General features: G+C 42.0%; 1 protein-coding gene across 4 annotated transcripts in view; it reads left to right on the forward strand.

The window, feature by feature from the left end:
• Positions 1-294: 294 nt before the first annotated feature.
• Klhdc10 (kelch domain containing 10) overlaps positions 295-26,184 on the forward strand; it is a 53,663-nt gene continuing 27,773 nt past the window's right edge. For 2 of the 4 annotated variants that reach the window (NM_029742.3, NM_001311087.1), the window contains exon 1: positions 633-928. In NM_029742.3, the coding sequence (NP_084018.1) occupies positions 772-928 (157 nt within the window). In that variant the 5' untranslated portion in view covers positions 633-771. Of the gene's footprint in view, positions 929-25,720; positions 25,881-26,184 lie in introns of those variants that run through there. The other 2 variants (XM_030255666.1, XM_017321829.1) reach the window with 2 other exon arrangements.

The raw sequence follows: 26,184 nt of genomic DNA on the forward strand, positions 1-26,184 counted from the left end.
TTCACTGATGCCTGAAAGATTTTCTTATTGAAATTTTCACTTGTGTTTCTATGATTACTCTAATATCGAACAGTTTTCGGTATTTGCTAATCGGGTTTAAAGCTGTTTGCTCTTGACGTGGCTTTTGCAGGGGAAGGGTCCCGGCAGTGCCACCGTGAGACAAAACAAATGATGAAAGCCAGGAGTTTTTTAGATTTCATCTGACTCCTCCCCCTGCCCCCACCTCCCGTGAGCCCTTTGTGTGTGGCAACAGTCCGCAGACCGGGGCTCAGTTTGCAGAACTGCAGACAGATGTACCAACACCAAGTACATGCATTGTGTACCTATGATGTTTCTAAATGCAGTGCTTATGGGACAGAATTCCGGAGTATCGACCATGCTGAGGCAGCGACCCTGCTTGGGAGTCTCCTCTGGCGTAGCCTCCCCGCTCGGTCTTCGACTATCTGGTCTGAGCCCCCAGCATCCCGGAGAAGCGGGCGAGCTCCGGGAATCGATGCGCTCTCTGAGCGTCTGCTTACGCCTTTTCTCCCCCCATCTCTTTTAGCTATAGCTATGGTTACCACGTCTCTCCCCGCCTCCCTCCACCTGCCAAGAAAGAGACTGCCCATTGGTCCACTGTCACCAAGGCGGCCAGCCATTGGTTGCTGGAGAGCCCGGCGCTACCCCGGCCCCCGTCTCCCGGGTCTCTTGAGGAGCCCGGGAAGGAGGCTCGGCTCGCGCTGCCGGGGCAGGGGCTTGCCGGGACCGGGCTGCGGCAATCGTTAGCGGGCCATGTCGGCTGCCCAGGGCTGGGACCGGAACCGCCGGCGGGGAGGAGGCGCGGCCGGCGGGGCCAGCGGGGTTAGCGGGGCCGGCGCGGCCGGCGGGGGTCGGGGCACCGGACAGCTCAACCGATTCGTGCAGCTCTCGGGACGGCCGCACCTGCCAGGTGAGTGGTGGGGCCGCTGCCGGCGAGAAGGTGGCGGTCGCCGGGCTCTGCTGCCCCTCGGACACACAGCCGAGGGAGGACAGGGAAGCAGAGCAGCAGGAAGGTGGCGTTGAGGTCAGGAGGGGAACCGGAGCACGCCGAAGAGAAGTCTCGCTGTGTCGACAGCTCGGGGAGGAGAGTTGTATTTTCCTCCCGACCGAGAGGCCGCTGTCTCTTTGACATTCCCAAATGTTTCGCTTGCCCGGTTCTTAATCTTTTCCTCTTCCGCGGATGGATGTTGTGAAAGAAAGACATTGGTGTTTAACTGTGGAAAATTATTTCAAAAGGAGTGCCAAATTAAGGAGAGGAGAGCAATATAGAAGTGATTTTGTTTGAAAGGAAAAAAAAAAAGCCAACCAACTGTGTCAGAGTTGGATATTTTGAAATGGAATGAGCATGTGAAAGTGTGTGTGTGTATGTATGTATGTGTGTGTGTGTTGGCTAGGGAGTATATGGGAAAGAAAATAAAAAAGATTAAGGGAAATGGTTGAATCAGTAATATTTGGGGATGTACAGAGACAGAATGGGTAATGGTGACTAGATTTTAAAAGGGGGAAATGAAGATCATGAATATAAAGAAACGAAAGGATGTGATCCCGGTATCAAAACTGAAAATTGGAAAAATATACCTACTGCTAAAAATTTCATGGTCTTTGAGTTCACATGTTTTAAAAAAAACAAAACAAAGTCATGTAGGTATGTGTGTAAACAGTTGTAAAAAGCGTACGTTTACAAATTTTCAGTCTGTTAAAAGGTAGAGAATTAAATCATGCACAGAATGCTAAATCATTTTATTGGGCAGTCGTGTTTTTTTTTTTTTTTCACCGTGAAGAGAATTGTCAGGAATGATGTACTAGACCTTCGCCATGTTTTTTTGTGTATGTGTGACTAGTGTTAAGTTGATTGTATCAGTGGTATATTTGTTTAGATGTTTTGAGAACCTGATTGTTTCTGAATTGTGTTTACTATTGTGACTTGTTCTTCTAGGTGGTAAAAAAAATCAGTTGATTAATTTAAAGATAACAAAGGGGATTTTACTTATTCAGAGAGATAATTACTAATATTTGTGATATGGTTTTTGATGTGTGCCAGAAATGTTCATTAACCCATTTGTTCATGCCATTAAAATAAAATTGAGACATTTGTAAATAATCAAATATACCATAAATTGGATTTGAATAAACAGTATCAGACTGGTATTCTGGAATTGCTAAATATGTGATGTTTAACAAGAAAAAAGGAGACATTTTTTTTTGTTATCATCAGTTAACAACAAAACCCTAGGTTTTCTGCATTACTAAGCCTAGAAGATAAATCCCTTGGCAAGGACTATTCCCAGTTTGCTCTCTGCCTGCAATCTTTTAAGTCTTTGGTCATAGATTAATTATTACACCATGAACTTCATGTGGGCATTCTCAGGGTCCTGCAACATACTGGTGCAGTTCCTCTCTGCTACCACATGAGGGCAGGGTAAGCCATGATTTCAAATAAGGGTCTGAAGTATGGCGCTATTTCTGCATTCCCTTAGCACAGGAGGACAAGAACAGCCATTTGTCCAGAGGTGAAGATAAAACGTGCTTAAACTGTGAAAATTGGAGAAGTGGAGTTGTCAGTCTTCGTTCTGCTTCCTTTCTTCCAGGCTGGCATTCAGCTCCTTCTTCCCACACAGGCGGTCTCCATCTTTCCCTCGTTCTCAAAATTAGAAAATTCCCAATAGCTCAATAATATATGTTGATATAAATAATAAATTCTTTCATACTAATCCTTTGTTCTCCTAGGTACTGCATATTATAGCTCTTTACTCTATTTTGAAGTAATTCAGACTATTTTAAGTGGTAGTGAGGAATAGGAAGGAATGTGTAGGTCTGTTTTATGGCTGACGCTAGAGACCTATCTTTTCTTCCTCTTTTTTTTTCTTTTTGATTTTGTGTTTGTTTTTGTTTGTTTGGTTATTAATTTTTCATCTCTTTTGACTTCTATCCCTATTTTCCAATTCACCCTTCTTTACTAAGGCTTCCACATACTTGAAGAACCTTTTTTCTTCTTTCTAACATTTCTGTCTTGTGTCCAGTCCCTGTGAAACAAAGCAGTATAATATGGTGGTGTTCCTGGAGTGTCCTCATTGTCTTTCAGGGATAGTATCTTTTGAGAAAATGTAAAAGACAAAAATCTTACTATATAGCATGTAGACCAGCGTGGCTTCAAACTCAAAGGTATCTTCCAGGCTCTACTTCCTGTGCACTGGGGTTAAAGGCCTGTGCCTGGCTTTGGTGGTAGGACCTTTATCCATCTACTTATGGGAATCTGAAAGCTGGGTCTCCTTAAGCTCCCCACCAACTTCAGTTATAGTTAGCTACCTAGTCTTGTTCATTTTGTTTCCATTGTAACTAATTCTGTCACTGTCCTTTAGGGTCACTGCAGTAGCTTTCTAAGCAGACTTCCTACGTCTGCTAGAGCCTCCCATTCATATATCACTGATCTTTGAAAATACAAATCTTTTATTATCTCTGCTTATAGCCTTTTTCTTTTACCTTTTTTGTTTTTAACATAGGGTCTAACCTTGTCCAGGCTGGCCTTGAACCTTTCACCCTTCTGTGTCAGCTTCTAGAGTAGTGGCATACAGGCACATGACACTGTACCTAACCTTTCTTGCTGCTTCATTGCTCTCACAGTAAGGCTGAGACCCTTATCGTGTCCTAGATGGCCCTACACCAAGTGCCTTCTCGCCTTGGGTTGTCCTCCATTTTGTTCTGTGTTCTCTGCTTTGCTTCCCTCAGCACAGGAAGTCACTGCACACGGGCGTCTCTCCTGGAGGAACCCGTGTGCTTCCTCCTCTTATTTAACTTACCTTTCCTGGATCTCAGTTGTATTTTTTTCCATAAGAGCCTTCTTTCACCTTTCTGACAGCCCTTCTCCCTGTATCACTCATTTTTCCTAAGGTATATATAGCATTTGTGTAGGAATATTGTTGGGAAAGACGTACTCTATGTGTGTGTGTGTATGTGTGTGTGTATATATATATATATATATATATATGTTATATACACATAAACCATATCTGCATGCATGTACCACAATGTAATATATTAACAATTAGTGACTAGGGAGTGTAGAGAGGGCTCAGAAATCAAGAAGCTGCTCTTTCAGAGCAGGTTTTCATTCCCAGCACCCACAGAGTGACTTATAACCAACCATCTGCAACTCTGCTTCCAGGGCACCTGCTGTCCTTTGTCCTCCACAGGGATCAGGCGTATAGATGGTGTACAGACATCTAGGCAGGCAAAATATCTGAACACATAAAATTAAGATTTTTTTTTTTAGGTGGAGAAGTGGTGGTGCATACCATTAATTCCAACACTTGGGAGTCAGAGGCAGGTGAATCTCTGTGAGTTTGAGGCTAGCCCAGTCTATGAAGTGAGTTCTAGGACAACCAGGGCTACAGAGAGAAACCCTGTCTTGAAATTTTTTTCTTTTAATTTTAAAAAGATTAAATTAATGTATTGGCATTATATGTAAGATATTCATGTATAATGACTTGATTGCTGTACTTCAGTCCTGCATAGCCCCACTGGCTCTGGACAAACAGATAATATTGAGTCCTTAAAAGTATCACGTACTACTACATTAGGCATTGTATCAGCACAGTGTTTTTGAAATTTTGAATATTGCCTTGCTGTTCTGCTATCTTTTTTTATTTCTAAAATATATTTTTTTCTTTAAAAACAGAATTTTTTTTTTGTGTGTGTGTGCATATGCACTCATCCCCTATGTATGTGCCACAGTGTGTATGTGGGTGTCAGAGGACAACTTTTGGGAGTCAGGTTTCTTCTTCATTCTATTGCATGGTCCTAGGACTAGAACTTGGGTCATTAGATTTGGCAGCAAGCTCATTTACCTGCTAAGCCATCTTGCTGGCCCTTTTCTGCTATTTTCTAGGATACAGCAGTGATGCTATGTTTACCCCATAGGCTAAGAACATTTTTAGGTTAGCAATTAAAAGTCTTTATATACCTAGGGAAAATATAGGGAATGGAGCTGCCATTTTGTAGATTATGCATTTAGAGATAGAGCGCAGAGAGCAAGGGACTTGGGGGACAGAGTACAAGGTAGCATTACATTTAATATGTGAGTTTAATTAAGTAAATGTGCTAGTAGGAAAAAATAGTTAAACATTGTTGCTAACACAGATAATGACAAAGAGGAAGACATACTTAACAGTAAGCTGGGTGAAAAATCATTGTGAAATCTTAATTTAAAAGTTTTAAATAAATGTAAAGTTCAAGTGGTAGAAAAGAACATGTGTTAGTCACATATGGTAGTGTCTGAGATCGAAGCCTGAGGAGAAGAGGCAGGAAGGCCTGGTCTCCTCCACATCATAGCTGCATTTGAGTTGGAGGCCATCTTGGGCTACATGAAACCTTGTCGCAAAAAGCAATAAAACAAAACATAGAGAAGGCAGGTTTTCTTTCTGCCTTCATGAATATTGGCTTCTCTCCTTAATGATATATTTCTTGCCTGTTTTTTCCAGAAGGGGTGTGCATTGTGCCTCAGGTAGAGCTGTTGTATGTTTAGATATGCCATAAGGGTCCTGCCACAGTGATGCCTTGAGTTTCCCTATATGTCAGGAATTTCACACTTAGGGTCTTTATCTTGCAGGTAAATTCCTAGAAGCTCAGTTGCTAGGCCAAAGGCTACTCACTATTTAAATCTTGATAAAGTGTCAAATTGCCCTTTGTAAAGGTAGGGTCAGTTCATGGTCTGATGACAGTGTTAACCTGCTGGTGGCTTTTGCTTGGTTCCTTTATTGGAATACCAACCCCCTCCTCATCTTTGTAATAACTGCAGATGGAACCCAGGCTTTGTACATGATAGGCAAGCATGCTACCCAGAAGCTGTTCTCCCAGGCCAGAGTTTAGATTTGTTTGTGAGACTGGGTCTCACTCTGTAGCCCTGGCTGACTGGAACTCACTATATGACCAGACTGGCCTCAGACTCACAGAGATCTTCCTGCTTCTGTCTCCCGAGTACTGGGATTAAAACCTTGTACCACCTTGACCTACAAGCCCCTTGTTTTTGAGTTAGTGTTACTGTGTTGCCCATTCTGGCTGGGAATGTGTGGAAATCCTTCTGCTTCTGCTTCTCAAGTGCTGGGGTTACAAGAATGCGCATTATGCCTGGCTAAACTTTTACTTTCTATTTTTAAAAATGTATACATGTGTTTTCCTTGCATGTATGTGTCTATCTGTGTACCATGTGTATACTGGGTGCTCTCAGAGATCAGAAGAGAGCATCAGATTCCCTGGAACTGGAATTATTGATTGTGTTGTGAGCCACCATGTGGATTCTGGGAGTTGAACCCTGGTCCTCTGGAGAAGCAGAGCCAGTGCTCTTTTTTTTTTGTTGTTTGTTTGGTTTTTTGAGACAGGGTTTCTCTGTATATCCCTGGTTGTCCTGGAACTCTCTCTGTGGACCAGGCTGGCCTCAAACTCAGAAATCTGCCTGCCTCTGCCTCCAAAATATTGTGGTTTTATTTATTTATTTATTTTATTTTATTTTATTTTATTTTATTTTTTTCCGAGACAGGGTTTCTCTGTGTAGCCCTGGCTGTCCTGGAACTCACTTTGTAGACCAGGCTGGCCTCGAACTCAGAAATCCGTCTGCCTCTACCTCCCAAGTGCTGGGATTAAAGGCGTGTGCCACCACTGCCCGGCTTGCTCAGCCTTTTGAATCCTTAGTATTGGTGAGCTGGAGAGCTGGCTTAGTGAGCACTGCTTTTGCAGAGGTCTGTAGTTCAGTTCCCAGCACCCACATAGTGGTGCACAGCTGCCTGAAACTCCAGCTCTAGGAGATGTGTGCACATGCACGTACACATACACACACACTCTCTTAAAAAAGAAATAGGGGACTTGAGAGATGGCTCAGCAGTTAAGAGCACTGGCTGCTCTTCCAGAGATCCTGGGTTCAATTCCTAGCAACACATCAACTCATAACATAACCCTATGGGATCCAATGCCCTCTTCTGATAATACAGACAGACTTGCAGACAAAAGACCCATATACATAAAGTAATACATCTTTAAAACAGATAAAAAGACGTGTGTGGCTGCAGGCTTTTGAGGGTATTTCTTTCTCCCTCTCCCCCTCCCCTCCCCCCCCCTCCCCGCCCCTTGTTTCTGGCTGCCCTGGAACTTGCTCTGTAGACCAGGCTGGTCTTGAACTCCTAGATCCACCTGTCTTACATTCATTTCTTGATGTTCACATTTCCTGCAATACTCCAGCCCTCTTCACATTTGCTTACTGTTGCGTGTCTGTGAGCTCACATGTGCCATGGCACAGATGGAGAGGTTAGAAGACAGCTTTAGGAGTTGGTACTCTCCTTTCTTTGTGTGTGTTCTAGGGATGGAACTTAGGTCATCAGGCTTCTGGTGCCTTTAGTTGTCACGCCATCTTGCTGGTACCCTTTTAAAAAAAAAAAAATAGGTTCCAGGGCAGTCAGGGATATAGGAGAGAACATGCCATATTTAAAATTTTTGTTTGTTTGTTTTTTGATTTTTTGAGACAGTGTTTCTCTGTATAGCTGTCCTGGAACTCACTTTGTAGACCAGGCTGGTCTCGAACTCAGAAATCCACCTGCCTCTGCCTCCTGAGTGCTGGGATTAAAGGCGTGCGCCACTACCGCCCGGCCATATTTAAATTTTTTTATTCATCTATTTTTTTTAAATGTATGAATGCTCTGCTTTTGTGCATGCCAGAAGAGGGCATTAGATCCTATTATAGATGTTTGTGAGCCACTTTGTGGTTGCTGGGAATTGAATTCAGGACCAAAGAAGAGTAGCCAGTTCTCTTACTCTCAGAGCCCTCTCTCTTCTATTCCTTTTTTTCCTTATTTATTTATATGTTTCTATTTGTTTGTTTTGCTTTGTTTTTCAAGACAGGGTTTCTCTATGTAGCTGTGGCTGTCGTGGAATTCTCTCTGTAGTCCAGGCTGGCCTTGAACTCATAAAGATCCTCTAGTCTCTGTCTCCTAAGTGCTGGAATTGAAGGTGTGCACTCTCACCACCTGTCTATGACCTCAGTCCTTTACTGTGATCTTAGTTCCATTGATTTTCTTGGCAATGGCACAATTTTATGCTTTAGAGCTCAAGAATAATACCAAGTGTTAGGATTAAAGGCATGCACTGCACAGTCCTGCTTGCTCTCGCTCGCTCGCACCCTCTCTCTCTCTTTTATATTTTCTCTTTTTTTTTAAAGATTTGTTTATTTTATGTATGTGAGTACACTGTAGCTGTCTTCAGACACAGATGGTTGGAGCCACCATGTGGTTGCTGGGAATTGAATTCAGGACCTTTGGAAGAGCAGTCAGTATTCTTAACCACTGAGCCATCTCTCCAGCCACCCGACCCCCTTTAAAGGTTGATTTATTTCTGTGTCTGTATGTTTATGTGTGTGGTTCTGTGTAGCAATGCCTGCACAGAGGACAAAAGAGGGCATTGGATATCCTTCTCTTTCACTCTGCCTATTTTTTTAAGGCAGGATCTCAGCTGAAGTTGGGGTTTCTTTTGTTTCAAGTAGGCTAGAAGCAGCAAGCTCCAACAATCGACCAATCTCCGGTCCCCTTGGAGCTGGGGTTAAGGTATGTTATATGGGTGTTGGGACCTGAGCTTTGGTCTTCATGATTATGAAGCAAGTGTTCTAATCCATGAGTCATCTTTCTGACCCCGACTTCATTGATTTATTTATTGACATTTATTTGTTTGAGTGTACGCGTGTGCATTTGTGTGCACACAAGGGCCAGGCTGTACATGTAGAGGTCAAAGAACAAGTCTTTTGGGAGTTAGTTCTCTTTTCTACCCTGGGGTCCCAGGGATCAGACCCAGAGCATCACGACAAGCACCTTTACCAGCTGAGCCGTCACGGCTCCCCTCCCATGGTTTGTTTTTATCCTTCCCATATTAATTTACCAAATCATCTGTTGATATGTACTTGGGATGTTTTTAGTTTTTGACTGTTAAGTGTTCTGCTGCTGCGTGTAGACCTGTGTACAGATGTCTGGTTATGTGTTTCCCTTAGGTAAATACCCGGAGTACAATTGCTGAATTGTACAAGGACTGGAACTCAAGTATTTCTGTGGAATATGTTTAGCCACTTGATGAATATCCAGACAGTTTTCCAGAGCAAGTGGAATTTTACATTTCCACCAGCACTTTGTCCATCTTCCCAAACACTTGTCATCTCACTTTCTGAGTCTTTATACCAACTATTTTAATATCTGTGAAATAGAATCTTAACGCTCTTGTTTTTAGACCAGGTCTTCGTGTTGTTCTGTCTTAGACTCCTGAGCTGAAGCAACTTCAGCCTCAGTGGCTGGGCTGTAGGCGTTGCACCTTCCTGTCTTCATTGTAGTTTTTGATGTGTTTTCCTTCAGTGACTAACAATGCCAAGCATGTTTTTATGTGCGTGTTGACCATTTGTCTGTGGCTGTTTCCTTGTTAGGGAGTATCTTAGTCAGGGTTTCTCTTCCTGCACACACATCATGACCAAGAAGCAGTCGGGGAGGAAAGGGTTTATTCGGCTTACACTTCCATGCTGCTGTTCATCACCAAAGAAAGTCAGGACTGGAACTCAAGCAGGTCAGGAAGCAGGAGCTGATGCAGAGGCCATGGAGGGATGTTCTTTACTGGCTTGCTTCCCCTGGCTTGCTCAGCCTGCTCTCTTATAGAACCAAGATTACCAGCCCAGAGATGGTCCCATCCACAAGGGGCCTTTCCCCCTTGATCACTAATTGAGAAAATGCCTTATAGCTGGGTCTCATGGAGGCATTTCCTCAACTGAAGCTCCTTTCTCTATGATAACTCCATCTTGGGTCAAGTTTAAATGTCCCATCCTGTTTTTAATTGGGTTGTCTTTTTGTTGTTTTAAGAGTTCTTTATATATTTTAGACTTAAGTCCTTTGTTTATATAATTTAACATTTATATGTGTGTTTCCTCCTATTTTATCAGTTTCTTAGTTGTGTTGCTAAAAGCACACACTGATCTTTTACATTTTGATGAAGTCTAGCTATTTCTTTCCTTTTGTTCATGTTTTGGTGTGATTTACAAGGATCCTTTGCCAAATACAAGGTCATAAATATATACCTCGTGTTTCCCTTCAGTCTTGTGTGGCCTTGTGTTTGTCCCTGTACTTGGTGCCAGGGTCTTCTGATCTCTGTCTGGCCATTCCGATGTCATTTGTTTATAGCACTTTTCTTTCACTTCTGAACGGTACTGTCACCCTTGTTAGAAATGATTTGATTACCACGAAGTGGGCTCATTCTGATATCTCTGTTCTGTTCCATTGATCTGTATGTCTGCTTATATGCCAGCACCATATTAGTTCATTTCCTGGTACTTTGAAATAAGTTTTGAAATAAAGAATTATGAGCCTTCCTATTTTACTCTTCTTTCAAAGGTCCATTTTGTCCATTCTGGCTTCCTTACAATTCCACATCAATTTGTCCATCAGCACAAAGCAGTCAGCTAAGATTGGCTTAACCTCACTTCCCCATCTCTTTCCTGAGACAGCTCATGAGTGCTGGAGGGATGTGTCTGTACCACCACTGGTAGTCTCATGCTTGCTTTTTGTTTATGTTTGTTTTTATGTTGTTGTTTTTTTCAAGATGGGGGTCTCATTATGTAGGTAATTCTGGCTGTCCTGGAACTAACTCATGATCTAGACCAGGCTGGCATTGAACTTAGATCTGCTTGGCTCTGACCTCCCCCAAAACACTGGAATTAAAGTTGTGTACCTGCCTTAACTCTTGCTTTTTCACTAAGCTCTTTTTTGTTTGAGACAGGGTTTCATACAGCAAAGGCTGTCGTTAAATTGAGAACGACCTTGATGTCTTTGCTTCTGAAGTGCTGGGATTATGGAGGTTGGTCCCTATGCCTGGTTCAGACGGTAGGTGCTAGGTATTGAATTGAGTGTGCTAGCTATGTCAAAGCCCTAGTTGGGTGCTTCTGTACACATTTACTCACAGTGTGTAAGTAGGTAAATTCGGTACTTATGTTTGTCCCCCTTTTTATAGGTAAGAACACTGAGGCACAGAAGGTAAAACTCTTGTCTATGACCATGTAAGCCTGAAAGGTTAGAGTCAGGCTGTGGGTCATCCACTTGACTGCTGTGCTGTGCTCCTTCTCAGATTGTTCCTTTCAGCTCACTCTATCACTACCACAGTTTAGGTCTTTACTGCCTTCAGCTGCAGTGTATGGACACACACACACACACACACACACACACACACACACACACAGCTGTAGATATATTCTGTTATTCTTAGTCTTCTGATCTACCCGATGTGTTGACGCAGAATTAATCTTGCCTCAAGCACAACTATATATTGCTTCCTAGATCAAAATTCTATGTTGGTTTCCTGCCACATTTAGAATCCAGCCTGGACTTCTGCTATCTAGGATATAATCATTGAAAGTAAGCTTAGGTAGTAAAGTGAGAAGTATAATGACTAGTAAGGAAATGAGATGATAAAATAATTTGGAGTTGAACAATGCCTTTTGCTTTCCTTTTTTATCCATAGTAACTTCTTGCCATATGGTTTCATTATTAAACTATCAACTTTGTTAGCTTGAATCAGATAGATAATTGATTAAATGCTAACCATACATACCTTGGTGTCACATGAAACAAATTCTGTTTTGTTTTGTTTTGTTGTTCAAGACAAGGTTTCTCTGTGTAGCCCTGGCTGTCCTGGAACTCACTCTGTAGACCAGGCTGGCCTCGAACTTAGAAATCCGCCTGCCTCTACCCTCCAAGTGCTGGGATTAAAGGCGTGTGCCACCACTGCCCGGTGAAACAAAATCTTTTAAAAATATGTACATAAATCTCATTCAAGACTGTGGAATTTCTAGTGTGGACTCTGATTTTGATAATTTCAAAAGAAAAATAGATTTTGTTTTAAATACATTTACATATTAAACTACTAAGGAAAACAGCTTTTTTTTTTTAAGATTTATTTATTATTATATGTAAGAACACTGTAGCTGTCTTCAGACACACTAGAAGAGAGCATCAGATCCTATTACAGATGGTTGTGAGCCACCATGTGGTTGCTGAGATTTGAACTTAGGACCTCTGGAAGAACAGTCAGTGCTCTTAACCACTGAGCCATCTCTCCAGCCCAGAAAACAGTTTCTTAAAGTTGTATCAAAAAATTTAGGGACTTAAAATAACCATGGTGTGTACCTTTTATCCCAGACTTAGGAGACAGAGGCAGACAAGTATATCTCTGTGAGTTCAAAGTCAGCCTAGGCTACAAGAGGTCCAGATCAATCAGAGATACATAGTGAAGCCCTGTCTCAAAAAAGGGTCTAAATTATGATTTTAAATGAAACTTGTCTGAGCTTATGGGAAAAATCCTCTAGTGTACAACATACTGTCTTTTATCATTCTGCTTTCCAAGGAAAGAATAGGTTTACTTTCCTGAAATGGCATCTAACTATGTAGCCTACACTGACCTGTAACTTAAGATCCTCCTGCCTTAGCCTCCAGTGTAACTTGGATTAGGGGTGTGCACATTGTGCTATTCCCAGAAATAGATATTTCTCAGTGTAGTACTTCATTCTGAAGTCATACTAGGCCTAGGTATCTTGCTTACTTTGGCCATATTCATAGTTCATACTTTGTTTTATTTATTTATTTATTTATTTATTTATTTATTGGTTTTTTGAGACAGGGTTTCTCTGTGTAGCTCTGGCTGTCCTGGAACTCACTTTGTAGACCAGGCTGGCCTCGAACTCAGAAATCCACCTGCCTCTGCCTCCCAAGTGCTGGGATTAAATGTGCACCCTGCTTTGCTGTCCTTCTCAGCACTGTGATTATAAGCTATGCACTCTTACCCTGGCTACACGCTACCTTTTGGGGTTGGTGTAGATACTGAGATTGAACCCAGTGTCTCATGCATGTTAGGCAAGTGATACATACCACTAAGCTATATTCCCAGTTATATCTTATACATACATACATACATACATATATATATATATATATAGAGAGAGAGAGAGAGAGAGAGAGAGAAATTTTTTTAGACAAGCTCATACATACCCTGAAACACCATATAGGACAACCTTAGCTTCTCAAATGCTGGGATTACAGACATGGGCCACCATGTCTGGTTTCCTTATTAAATATTTTTTAAAATTAAATTTATTTATTTTTATGTGTGAGTGTGTGCATTACATTCCACAGTGCATGTATGGAGGTCAAAGGTCTTTCAAGAGTCCTCTTTTATCATGTGGATCCTAGAGATCAAATTCAAGTTGTCAGCCTTTACCCACTGAGCCATCTCTTGAGTCCATCTTTTTGTTGTTTTTGAGACAGGATCTCACTATGCAGCCCTGGTTGACTCGGAACTCTCTGTGTAGAGAGACTTGTCTCAGATGCACAGGGATATGGAGATATGTATATATATGTATATATCTGCTCTGCCTCCCCAGTTCTGAGATTAAAAGTATGGACCACCACTGCCCATCAGAATTTTCTCTTTAAAGACTTATTTTATGATATGAATATTCTGCCTGCACGCATGCATGTACACCACATGTGTTCCTGGAGCTTGTGGGGGTCAGATCCCTGAGAACTAGAGTTATGGATGGTCACCATGGTGGGCCCTAGACAAGAGCAACAATTGTTCTTAACTGCTGAACCGTCTCTCCAGCTCTATAATTTTTTTAAACAGAAAAAATTTTTTCTGTAGATGAAAGCATGGAGGTGATCCTGAATCAAGAAGTCAGGGCTGAGGTTGTAGCTGTGAAGTAAAGCGTGTCCTTCGTGTATACAGGATTGTAGAATCAGAGTAATAAAGACGGTCAAACACCACTACCAACAGAGAGAAGCAAGCAAATGGACTTAGTAGCTATAGGGTGTATTTCATTGTAGACTCATGTGCAGAAAAATGTAGACTATAACAAAGGCAGGGGTTTTGCTTTTAAATCCTCAAACACAGAAATCAACCTTATAAATCATAATGTTTAGAATGAAATTTTAGTTTTTCTCTCCTTTGAACCATAAGATGTTAAAATTGAAAAAGAACTTAGGGGGCTGGAGAGATAGATGGCTCAGCGGTTAAGAGCACCGACTGCTCTTCCAGAGGTCCTGAGTTCAATTCCCAGCAACCACATGGTGGCTCACAACCATCTGTAATGAGACCTGATGCCTCTTCTGGTGTGTTTGAAGGCAGCTACAGTGTGCTCATATAAATAAAAATTAAAAGTTTAAAAAAAGAAAAGAAAAGAAAAGGAAAGAAAAAGACCTTAGAAGTCTTAACACCAATCCTAATTCAGCAAACCTAATAATGGTGGCAAACCTTCCTCTAAAAGCCCTAATCTTAGGGGGAGTCCCCTGCACCTACGTAAAAAGCTAGATGGGTAGCTCATACTTGCAGTCCCAGAGCTGTGGAGGCAATGTCAGAAGGATCCTTGAGGCTCTGTGGCCAACCAGCCTATTCAATCAGAAAGTCTGGGTGCCAGTGACAAGGTTGACTGCTCAGGAGCGATGCCTGAGGTGGACGTCCCTGCCTCCACATGGGCACCTTACCCACTGGTACTCCACACACTTTAACATGTACCCACCCACACATACACACAAAATAAAAGTCTCTTAATATGTTTTGTTGTTACTAACTGGAACCTTAAGAGGTCTACACATTTGGAATAATGCATTGTCCATTACTTTGAAAGAAAGCTGGCACACTGTTTGTAGGTCTTAATTATCCCAACAGTTGTCATGCATTTGATCGAAACTTCTGTTATGCCTCCTGGTAGGTGTCTTCCCTATAATGTGCGAGTCCATTGAATTGCCCTCTTGATAATGGTCATAGATTTGTGAATGTAACTCTTTTCTTTTTAATGTAGTTCCATTGACTTCTGAGTCTAACGGATATTCTTCAGGGGCTCTATCAGATGTTATGTTCTTCTTAGGAGAGAGCCAGGTTTTAGTTCTTTGGAAACTAATTTCTCCAGCCTGAGTTTTAAGTTTTATTTATTTTTATTTTATGTTTATCTGGCTGCATGTCTGTGTACTATTTGCATGCAATGCCCACAGAGGCCAGAAGGAGGTGTTGGACACCCTCCCCCCCATCCCTGGCTGAATTACAGGTGGTTGTGAGCCTCCACATGGGTGTTGGGAGTCAAACCCGAGTCTTCAAGGGCAGCTAGTAGTCTAACGACTGAACTGAGAAGGCTATCATCAATCTGGTTTTTTTGTTGTTGTTTTGTTTTGCTTTTCTAGTCTAGTGTCTCAACAACCATTGTAATGTGTTGTGGGAAATAGAGAAATCTTAAAAACTGGAACTGGCACGTTCTCTCTGCCCTGGCAGTCTGGCCAGTCTGTTCCTATCTCATGGAGACTCTCTGGCCTGGAGCTCCACCCGTCCCACTGGCGGGTTGCTACCACACCAGTCCTGTACTTCAAATTCCCCATGGCCTTTGTGGTCCACATCTGGCAAACTCAGGCATCGTTCTCTCTTGAACCCAGTTGGACCACCACGTGAAGGAAAACACCACACAAACTTAGTTCAGAAATGACAGTAACTCAATTGTTGGGCACAGCAATTGAAATCCTAATCTTGTAAACTATACTAAATCTATTTTCTCCAGTGGGGAATCCTGGTGAATTCGCCACAATCCGGGAGACAATAGTAGCTACATCTTGTCCTCACGTTATCTCCGCCCAAAAGGAACATAATTCCTGCTTCCTTTCTTCCTCCCTCTCTTCCTCTGTCCAGCCCGGAAGTCCCTCCTACTCGCCCAGAGATTTGGCTCCTTTATTCATTAGGGGATTGGTTCACAAGAACAGCACCAGGCCCACCCACAACGGTAGTGGGTAGTTCTAAGGATCTGTAAGTAGTTGCAATTCCTTTGAGAGTTGTAGGATTTGGGGGCTTAAGAGACTGCCAAAAGGGTTGGAGTTGTTATTTGTTTTTCTTTTTTAGTTTTAGTTTTAATTTTTAAAGAAGGTATGTATAATTTATATATGCTTTGTTTGCATGTATGTATGTGCACCACATGCCTACCAGGTGCTCCAGAAGGCTAGAAGAGGGCCTCAGATCCCCTGGAACTGGAGTTAAAGTCGGATCTCGGTCTTCTGGAAGAGCGGCAAGGGTTCTTAATCACTGAGCCATGTCTCCAGAGGTGGGGAGGGTTTTATGTTGAAATCTTGGCAGATATTCATAAACAATAAGAATATGATATTATTTTAGACCAGAGTGTTCTCAGAAATTTTGTATTTATTAGATTCAGATGTGATGCTTCAATCTAACAGATTTATGAATTATAATACTTTTTGATTAACATATGTAAATATGTAAATTTTAGCTTATTTCTCAAGGATAGTCTAGCCAGGAATCATTCATTTATGTAGATGAATATCATTTCAGTTTGTGCCCTTTCTTTCCCCCAAAGACAAAAACTTCTCACCTAATGAGCCCACTTTTTTTTTCTCCTCAGAAAAAGGATGCTTACATAATAAAACCAAAATGACAAAGACTAGCTCAAGATTAGAAGCTGTTCCTCACTATGCTATGATTACTTTGTACTTACAGAAGAAATGTCTATGATAGCCTGCCTTGTTTTATAAAAATTAAGAATAATGTTGGGGGAATAAGAAAATGAAAGAAAACTACTGAGACATGGCACGAGAAAGCTGTGTAAAGCAGAAAGGACCATCAGGCTGTTCAGAAAGGACAGGAATCAAGTCATGGGCAAGTTGAGAACTAGCCATGTCTGCCCGCTTACCTGTTTATTCCTCTGTAGTCCTCACATAGTTGAGAGAATTTCTAACTGAGTCTGTATGAAACCACAGTGCTTAGCATAAATGTATATAAGCTGCGGTTAACCTTAGAAGAAATAACATGTCTGTTTATTTATTTATTTAATGTATATAAGTATACTATAGCTGTCTTCAGTCACATCAGAAGAGGGCATCAGATGACATTACAGATGGCTGTGAGCCACCATGTGGCTGCTGGGAATTGAACTCTGGACCTTTGGAAGAACAGTCAGTTCTCTTGAATGCGGAGCCATCTCTCCAGCACCTGAGATAACATGTCTAATGTCTAGAGGCAATGTCTTAGGGTTTCCATTGTTATGAAGAGACACTGACCACAGTGAGTCCTTTTTTTTTTTAAGATTTATTTATTATTATATCTAAGTACACTATAGCTGGGCAGTCCAGAAAATTCCTTTATTAGATTCATTTAGTCTACCACCCTTAAGCCATGGGCAAAATAAAGACAAATTCTTTGCTGTGATGAGACACAAGTGGCCCTGTGTCCAGTTTTAAGAGAGTCCTCATTTCTACTTGGAAGAAGCCTGTTGAGCTGTCTCTACTGAAGGATTTGACTTCATCCCAGAATTAAGCTAAGCGTGTAGTAGTTCTAGGATTCTGTGGTGTGCATTCCAAACTCTTCTGAATTCCTCCTGCACACCAGGTACAAAGGCTTCTGAACCAGAAGGTAGCTAGCAATAGCCCTACTTCCCTAGAAGCAGCTCTGTGTGTGTGTGTTAACTTTTCATCACTACAATGAACACCAGAGAAACTACTTATAAGGAGAAACGTTATCTTGAGATGACTTAAGATTTGAGATGTTTCTGTTTATAGTTCTTGGTTCCATGGTTTCTGGGGCCATGAAGCAGTAAAGGAGAATGTCTGTGTCTTAGCACTGTTAATGCTATGAAAAGACATCATGATCAAGGCAGCTCTTGAAGGCTGGCTTACAGTTTTGCGGGGCCGGGGGTATGTGGGAAAGAGGGGAGTGGGAGAGAACCTGCGTCCAGTTTTGATGCTCTGGGTGGGTGGACATGGGAGGACTGTGCACGCTTTCCACACAGCCCTGGGTGGGCATCTGGCTATGTTAAGCCACTGACCCCACACAACGGGTGGTGGACAAGGGGCAGCCCCTGGTACCAGGTTCTCAACCTCCGGCATCCCACACTGGATACGGCAGAGGAGTAGAAAACAGAATAGGGGCCCCAGGGCAGCACTCAGCCTTGGGGATGAAATGGGGAAAGGGCAGGGGGATAGGGAGGCGCTGGGTGGTTCCCATGCAGGCGAAAGTCCTTAGCCCGGTCCATGGCTGCAGCGTAGAAGGCCTTTTGGCGGGTGTGTGTGTGTGTGTGTGTGTGTGTGTGTGTGTGTGTGTGTTAGAAGAAAGCCTACCCCACCGTTCAAGCACAGCGGGCCTTGATGGTCAGAGACTCAATGGTTTTAGAGCTTTATTGTAGAAAGACAGGGAGAAAGGAGAGAAGGTAGAAATCTGAGAGGGAGAGGCCGGCCATGGCCACGTGGAGAGGGGAAAAGAGAGAGAAGGAGGACTAGAGAGTAAGAAAGCTTAAAAGAGAGAGAGAGGTGGGGCCAAGCAGCCCTTCTTATAGTGGGCTGGGCTATCTTGCTGTTGCCAGGTAACTGTGGGTGGGGGTGGAATCTAGACCTCTCCTGTGGGGGTTTTGGGGTCAGTAACTTCGATAGGAGCCAGGGGTCCAGGAGACATGATCTTATGCCTTCTGACCCATGTAGGTGGAAATTACCACCCATCAGGTCCCACTGGGGTTCAAGATCTAAGCTCGACTGGAGACCAGGCTGTCTGTGCATAACCCCTTGCCCCACACAGTTTCAGAGGTTTAGTTCATTATCATCATGGTGGGAAGCATGAAGGCAGGAATGGCCCTGGAACTGAGAGCTTTACACCCTGATTTACAGGCAGCAGGGACAAAAACACTCTGGGCCCTGTATCAGCTTTTGAAACCCCAGGCCACCTCTAGTGGTATACCTCCTTTTCTTTCCAAACTTCTTCATATGGGGACTAAGCATGCAGATATATGAGACTCTGGGGGCCATTATTATTCACACTACCACAGCCTGTTCAGGGGTCTCTTTTCCACTCTTACTCTATCTGGATCCTAGCCTATAATATTGGTCACCTACATTCATAGTGGGCCTTCCCCTCTCTGAAAACAGCCTCACAAACACACCTTAAATCCAGCTAAGCTGACCTCAAGATTAACTATGGAAATGCCTTGGTAAGCTGATGCATTTTACCCTTCATAATTCCCTTCTGATCTACCCAAGTTGTTCCCCATGTCAATGTTTCATAGATGTATCTATCAGTTTGTTTAACCACTCACTGAAGGGAATTGGGGTGGCTTCATATTTTAACTATAGTGAATAAGTTTGTCATGAGCTTTGTGTTTATGTTTTATGTGAACATAAAATTTCAATTATTTGGGATAAATGCCCAAGAATGTAATTACCTTGTTCTATAGTAAGCACCTGTTTAGCCTTGCTGTGATGTCCTTTTCAGAGTGACTGTGCAACCCTTTCCTTTCCTTTCCTTTCCTTTCCTTTCCTTTCCTTTCCTTTCCTTTCCTTTCCTTTCCCTTCCCTCCCCTCCCCTCCCCTCCCCTCCCCTCCCCTCCCCTCCCCTTTCCCTCCCCTCCCCTCCCCTCCCCCTCCCCTTCCCCCTCCCCCTTTCTTTCCTTCCTCTTTTCCTTTCCTCTCTTTTTTCTTTTTCTTCCTCTTCCTCTTCCTCTTCCTCTTCCTCTTTCTCTTTCTTTTTCTTTTTGGCAGGCGAGCGTTTGAGACAGGATCTCACTATGTGGCCCTGGCTGTTCCGGAACTCACTATGTAGACTATGCTGGCTTCAGACTTACAGATATTCTGCCTCTGCCTCCCAAGACCTGACAGTGTTTACATGACCTCGTTTCTATGCATGCTCACCAATATTCAGTGCTACCTTTTTTAAAATTGTGCTTGTACTGATTTGATGCACAGTTTTGAAAAATCTTTTTAAAATATTTATTATATGTGTATGGGTTTTTGCCTCCTGTCTTCATTAGGGTTTCTGTCGCTGCGATGAAACACTATGACCAAAAGCAACTTGGGGGGAAAGGGTTTATTTCACTTACATTTCCATAACACATTCTATCATTGAATGTAGTCAACAGAGAAGGAACCTGGATGGAGGAGCTGATGAACAGCTTGCTCAGTCTCCTTTCTTAAGGGACCCAGACTATCAGATCAGAGGTACATACATACATGCACACAAACACACACAGACCACCAGCACAGCATAACACAAACATAAATTCTCTCTCTCTTGCTCGCTCGCTCGCTCGCTCGCTCCGCTCGCTCGCTCTGTCACACATACACACACACAGAAAATGCCTTACAGGCTTGCCTTCAGTTGGATCTTATCAAAGTGTTTTCTCAATTGACGTTCCCTCCTTTCAGATGACTGTGTCAAGCTGACATAAAACTAGCCAGCACACCTGACTGTATGCATGAGCACTGTATATGTGCCGGTATCCCTGTAGGTCAGAAGAGCTACCCTGGAACTAGAATTACATATGGCTGTGTGCTACCACATGGGTGCTGAGAACTGATTGTGGGTCCTCTGCAAGAGCAACATGTGTCCTTAACCACTGAGCCATCTCTCCAGCCCCTCCAGGTCAGTTTTGAGAGAAACTAAAATTAAGGACTTTTTAGCAAAAGATGTACCTAGTCTCGTGTGTGTGTGTGTGTGTGTGTGTGTGTGTGTGTGTGTGTTTCTTGTTTGGGGTTTTGTTTGCTTGGCTTTTGAGATGGGGGTCACTATGTAACCTGGCCTGGAACTCACTAAATAGACCAGGCTGGCCTCAGACTCAAAGATCTGCTTGTTGGGTGCTAGGATTAAAGGTCTGCTCCATCACACCCTGGCTTTTATGTGTATTTTTTTTTCCGAGACAGATTTTCTCTGTGTAGCCCTGGCTGTCCTGGAACTCACTTTGTAGACCAGGCTGGCCTTGAACTCAGAAATCTGCCTGCCTCTGCCTCCCGAGTGCTGGGATTAAAGGCGTGCGCCACACCCAGCTCTATGTGTGTGTTTTGAGGGTCTCCCTTTATTGAGCCCAAGCTAATTGCAGTTATGAATGTCAGTAATTTGTTATTTCCCAGTTAGCTGATGCCTACTAAGCTTTGAGGCTTTCCTGGTCACTCTTTCTTATGTCGCGTTATTATTTTTCCATTCCATATGTATATGTTAAGTGATTCCCTTTTCAGACTTATGAGGGAGCAATTTTATTGTGTCCTTACACATCCAAAATGCCCTTTTTCATACATGAAAAAGAGATTAAGTGTAGAATTCTAGGTTTAAAGGTTGAACGTGGTGGGGCATGCCTACCTATAACCCCAGCCCTCAGGAGGCAGAAAAGGAGACTCATAGCCAACTTAAACCTGGCCACAGAGTGAAAATCCCATCTCAAAACACAGAACAACAATCTCCACCTGTCCCTTCCCCCCAAAAAATGCTAGGTTAAAATGTATGTAGTTGTAGAGTGAGTTGGAAAGATGATTCTTGCTACCTGTAGGATTTGCTTGTCACTTCTCCAAAATTAATGGATAATAGATGTTTGTGTTTAACTGAATTCTCACATTTATTTACTTATTTATTTATTTATGGTTTGTCTGACTATGTAGTCTTGGCTGCCCTGGAAGTTTGTATCTAGACCAGGCTGGCCTTAAACTCCTGGTGGTGGTCCTTCCAGCTTTGGCCTCCATGTGAGTGCTGGAATTACAGGCACATGCCGCCACAGTACTGAGTTCTCACTGGAAATCATTTGTTTATGTATGTTCTTATGTCAGTCCCTCTGCTTTAAATACTGTACCATTGTAAGTTTGGGAGTGACGTGTCATGTTAGTCTTCCAATCTTTTTCAGATTGTTGTGGTGTTCTGGGCTCCTTCCATTTCCATATGAAGCTTAAGATTCATTTGCTCATTTCTGTAATGAAAAAAAACCAGTACTTGACATTTTGATAGAGATCACTTCTCTTTGTTATCTTCACGTTTTACTTCTGACTTGTACCATGTTTGAGTCTTGATTTTATGCTGGTTCATGCTACTTTGAGAATCTTTGCTAGCCTTGCTGTGACTTTCCCTCGGTGTTTTGCACAGATCCCACTAATTGTGGTAGGGAGGAGAGTGGACACTGGATGAGTCATGGTGAGGGAGTGTACCTGATATTGACCATTCTCTAGTGTAACTGCCCTTCATCTGTCAGAATGCTGATACCCACAGAGGGCTCTTCTTAGAGCCAACGGCTCATCTTAGTCCTACCTGGGGAGCATCCTCTTGGTCATTGCCACCAGTCTCATCTGGGAGCAAATACCTCTTCTTCTTAAACACTTGGCTCCAGGGGACAAATAGGTGGGAGGGGTTGATCTGTAATATAACTTCTGTGTATCACCAACCACCAATGTGGTGATCTTTACAGTCTGTTTCAGCTCGTTCTGCTGCCTGCCTCTGTAGTTAACTTAGTTCAGCTGTTTAAACCAGTGAAGCTACCGCTCACCCGCTCCTGGTTGTTAGACTGACTTCTGAGTCTGTTCTCTCAGCTTTCCCTTTCATCTCTTTATCTTTCCTCTCTTTAAAACTGACTCCTCTTAGTTTTAGTCTATTAGAGTATTTGTTGTTGTTTTGTTCTTTCTTGTGTAGGCCTTCCACCCCCGAAAGGATTTCACTCTGTAGCCTTGGCTGTGCTGTAGCACACTCTATAGACCACACTGTCCTTGGACTCAGATCCACTTGCCTCTGCCTCCCAAGGGATTGAAAGCATGTGCTTTCTCTGTAGATTTATAAAAAGATGACATTATTTATGAAATTGGGGAAAAGCTGAGTTAGTGTGTGTCTTGGTAAAGTTTTAATTTTAGTGATTATGGTGAAGCAAATTTTGTAAAAAGAAAATTAAGGCTAGGCGTGGTGACGCACGCCTTTGATCCCAGCACTCAGGAGGCAGAGGCAGGCGAATTTCTAAGTTTGAGGCCAGCCTGGTCTACAGAGTGAGTTCCAGGACAGCCAGGGCTATACAGAGAAACCCTGTCTCAAAAAACAAAACAAAAATAAATAAATAAATAAATAAATAATTTAAAAAATAAAAAGAAAATTAAGGTAGCAGATTAGATATTGGTTAAATGACTGGAGAAAATATGTTTTTCTTTGGGAAGGTTTATTTTAAAATAAGCACTAATAGAGATTGGTATTTGCTTTATTTTTACCATAAGCAGTTTATGTTTGTGTAAATGTTAATGAATAGAAGTTTAGGTCAAGAATAAATTTATGAAATTTAAAAGGTGTGTGATTCTGTAAAAATAAAAAGTGCATGTGCACATTACTGTTACGTTGTTGTTGTTATGGTACTGTGCCCCCTCCCTCCTTCCCTTTCCTCCCCTCCCCCTTTATTCTCTCCCCCCACCCCCCATCTCTGCTCTTTGGGGGAAGAAGAACACATGGATCCTAAAGTCAGCATCCATTTTGATTGAATAACTTCCATGAAGTTAGCATTAGCTTCATCTGTGACAGAAATAATATGTTGGTTGCTATGAGAGAAACATGCCAAAGATGTTTAACAGAAGTTCTGATAAAACAAAACAGGGGTGGGTGCTTAGGTTTGGCCCCAGGGCCCTGTGCATGCTGGCCAAGTGTGTGTATACTGAGCTATACACTCAGCCCTCCAAAAGATCTTTGGTTACAGCTTTGATTCACTAATTTTTTTGTTATCTCTATATTCTAAGGTAGTTTTAAATTTCACATGGCGGCCAGATGTGGTAGAACATATCTTTAATTCAAGCAAGGAAGAGGCAGGTGGATCTCTGTGAGTTCCAGACCAGCCTGGTCCATTTAGTAAGTTCTGGAGCAGCCACGCCTACACGAGGAGGTCCTATCTCAAAAAAGGCAAAAGGAAAATTCATGATTATGTTATTTTCTATAAATAATATGCCATAAAAGTTTTGGCTAACATAAGAAGAGTAATTACTCCAACCTTAGTCATAACTCACTGTTAACAGTTTTGGTGTGTTTCTTTCCAGTACTTTTTTAAATTATATTTTCAAAAATTAAAGTAATATGATATTGTCTTTTTCCAGTCCAAAAGTAATGTTTTCTTAAAAGCTTGGAAAATAAAGGCAAGAACAAAGGAGAAAAAACAAAATCACTCATAAAATCCACCCAGAGATAATCACAATTAAAATTTGATGTAAATCTTTTTTGTACTTTTCATGATCATAGACTTTTTTACTAAGATTATATCTTACTGTAATGCTACTTTGTAACTGGCTCATTTGCAATATATTGTAAATGCTTGTTAATGTTAATAGCCTCATATAAACTTTTAAGTGGTATGTAGCACATGAACGTTTTTAAGTATGTTTAACTAACATACTTAACCATCTCCTTCTTGTTGGATATTGAAAGTGTTTATAATGTTTTTACCATTATAAATATTACTATAGTTAATATCTTTGTCCATACATCTTTCCATGCATCTATGGTTGTTTCTTTAGGAATAGATTCCTAGAAGTGGAATAGCTGGGTCAAAGGGTATGTACACTTTAACACTTTTGATACATAAAAATGTCAAATTGTAAGCTAACCACTTGTTATATTCTGTCTTGTATTGCTATTCGGTGGTTTTGTGTGTCTATCTTGTCTTTCTGCTTGGAGCCTAGGTGAGAGAGACTAAGGGAAGGTTATAATGTGTGGTGGTATCCTTTGGCAGTATGGCTCCCTGTGCAGGACTCATGAGTCATCAATGGTGGATCAGATTGATTCAAAGCAGCGGCTCAGTCTGTATGTGTAAAATATATGTGTGTAACTTTAGAGTAAACTTTTGTTTGCAAAGTTTCTATTTTTTAAGCAAAGATATGTAAAAGTATAACCAATGCAATTTTCTATCATCATTCTCTTAGAAAATAAAGAATATTTAATAGTAAAATGGATAGACCTTTGAAGAGAATATTTTAGCTTTTTTCCATATATTTCTCCTTTTATATTGGGCTGGGAATTTCACTTTAACCTAGCAGTGAACTAGAGACCAGCATTTGGAAACCACAGACTTAAAAGATTTGAGATATTGTGCAGATATATAATTTCCCCACCAGTCTCTTCTCCCCAGTATTGTGAAGGTCATACTAAGCAGCATTTGTGTTTCTCCATGTTAGAGTGTTTGAATAAACAAGCTAGATCTTCTGATGATCATCTGAATATACCTCCAATTGCTTAAAGCAAACCCCATTCATTCTCCTTCTGGGGAATTGGAGGCAGAGAAGGTGCTATGTAGTGGGAAGACAGGATGCTCAGGCTGGGCCCTCACACTCCATCAGTCAGTCAGTTTCCTTCTGCTTCCTCCCTCCCTTACGTGTTGACTACCATAAGATCTTCCAGGGGGGTTAGAACCCTTGTCACACTTCCCTCAGTGTAATTATTAGACAAGTCCTTTGCTTCCCTGAGAGGAGTTCTAGGTAGGATGACTCATATCCTTTTTTGCAACTCTAGGTCTTAAAACAGGGATGCAGGCATAGTAGGTGCCTAAAAAAATGAGTGCGGAGCTAGTTCTGAATTGCTGAGGGAATTATATGATGCAATATAAGTTTTATGTGCTATGCAAGCAATGTTTGGTTTTTTTTTGGCAAGAGGTATTTTAATGCGAAGTATCAAAACTTTGGGAAGAGAGAAAATTGATCCTTTGAACAGTTCTATGAGTCCATTACATTTTTCTTCTATGTTGTGAGAAAACAAACTGTAATTGGGATTCGTGTGGGGCTGATTAGCTTCCTAGGAGGCGCATCCTGTGCCCTCCTCCCCGTGCTGCATGGAGGCGCCCAGATAGGAACCTTTTGCTTGACTTGCTTATCATCTAGTTTTAATTTTTAAGGCCGGAAGATTTTTTAAAATTTATTTATTTATTTTATGTATGTCAGTACACTGTAACTGTACAGATGGTTGTGAGCCTTCATGTGGTTGTTGGGAATTGATTTTTAGGACCTGTGCTCGCTCCAGTCGGCCCCACTTGGCTTGGCCTGGTGTGCTCCGGTCAAAAGATTTATTTATTATTAAACGTAAGTACACTGTAGCTGACTTCAGATGCAACAGAAGAGGGCACCAGATCTCATTGTGGGTGGTTGTGAGCCACCATGTGGTTGCTGGGATTTGAACTCAGGACCTCTGGAAGAGTAGTCAGTGCTCTCAACTGCTGAGGCATCTTGCTAGCCCAGCAGATTTCTTATTAAAGGTCCGTATCCATTGCTTTGTAACTAGTAAAAACAAAACAAAACCCTTGAGCAGAGGAGCCTGTGCTGTGCCTGATGCTTTTGGGTGGAGCTCCTTTTGGCTTTATTGGCTTTAAAAGGCTGTTCTGTCTAA

This window comes from Mus musculus, chromosome 6 (assembly GCF_000001635.26).
Source record: "Mus musculus strain C57BL/6J chromosome 6, GRCm38.p6 C57BL/6J".
Taxonomy (NCBI): domain Eukaryota; kingdom Metazoa; phylum Chordata; class Mammalia; order Rodentia; family Muridae; genus Mus; species Mus musculus.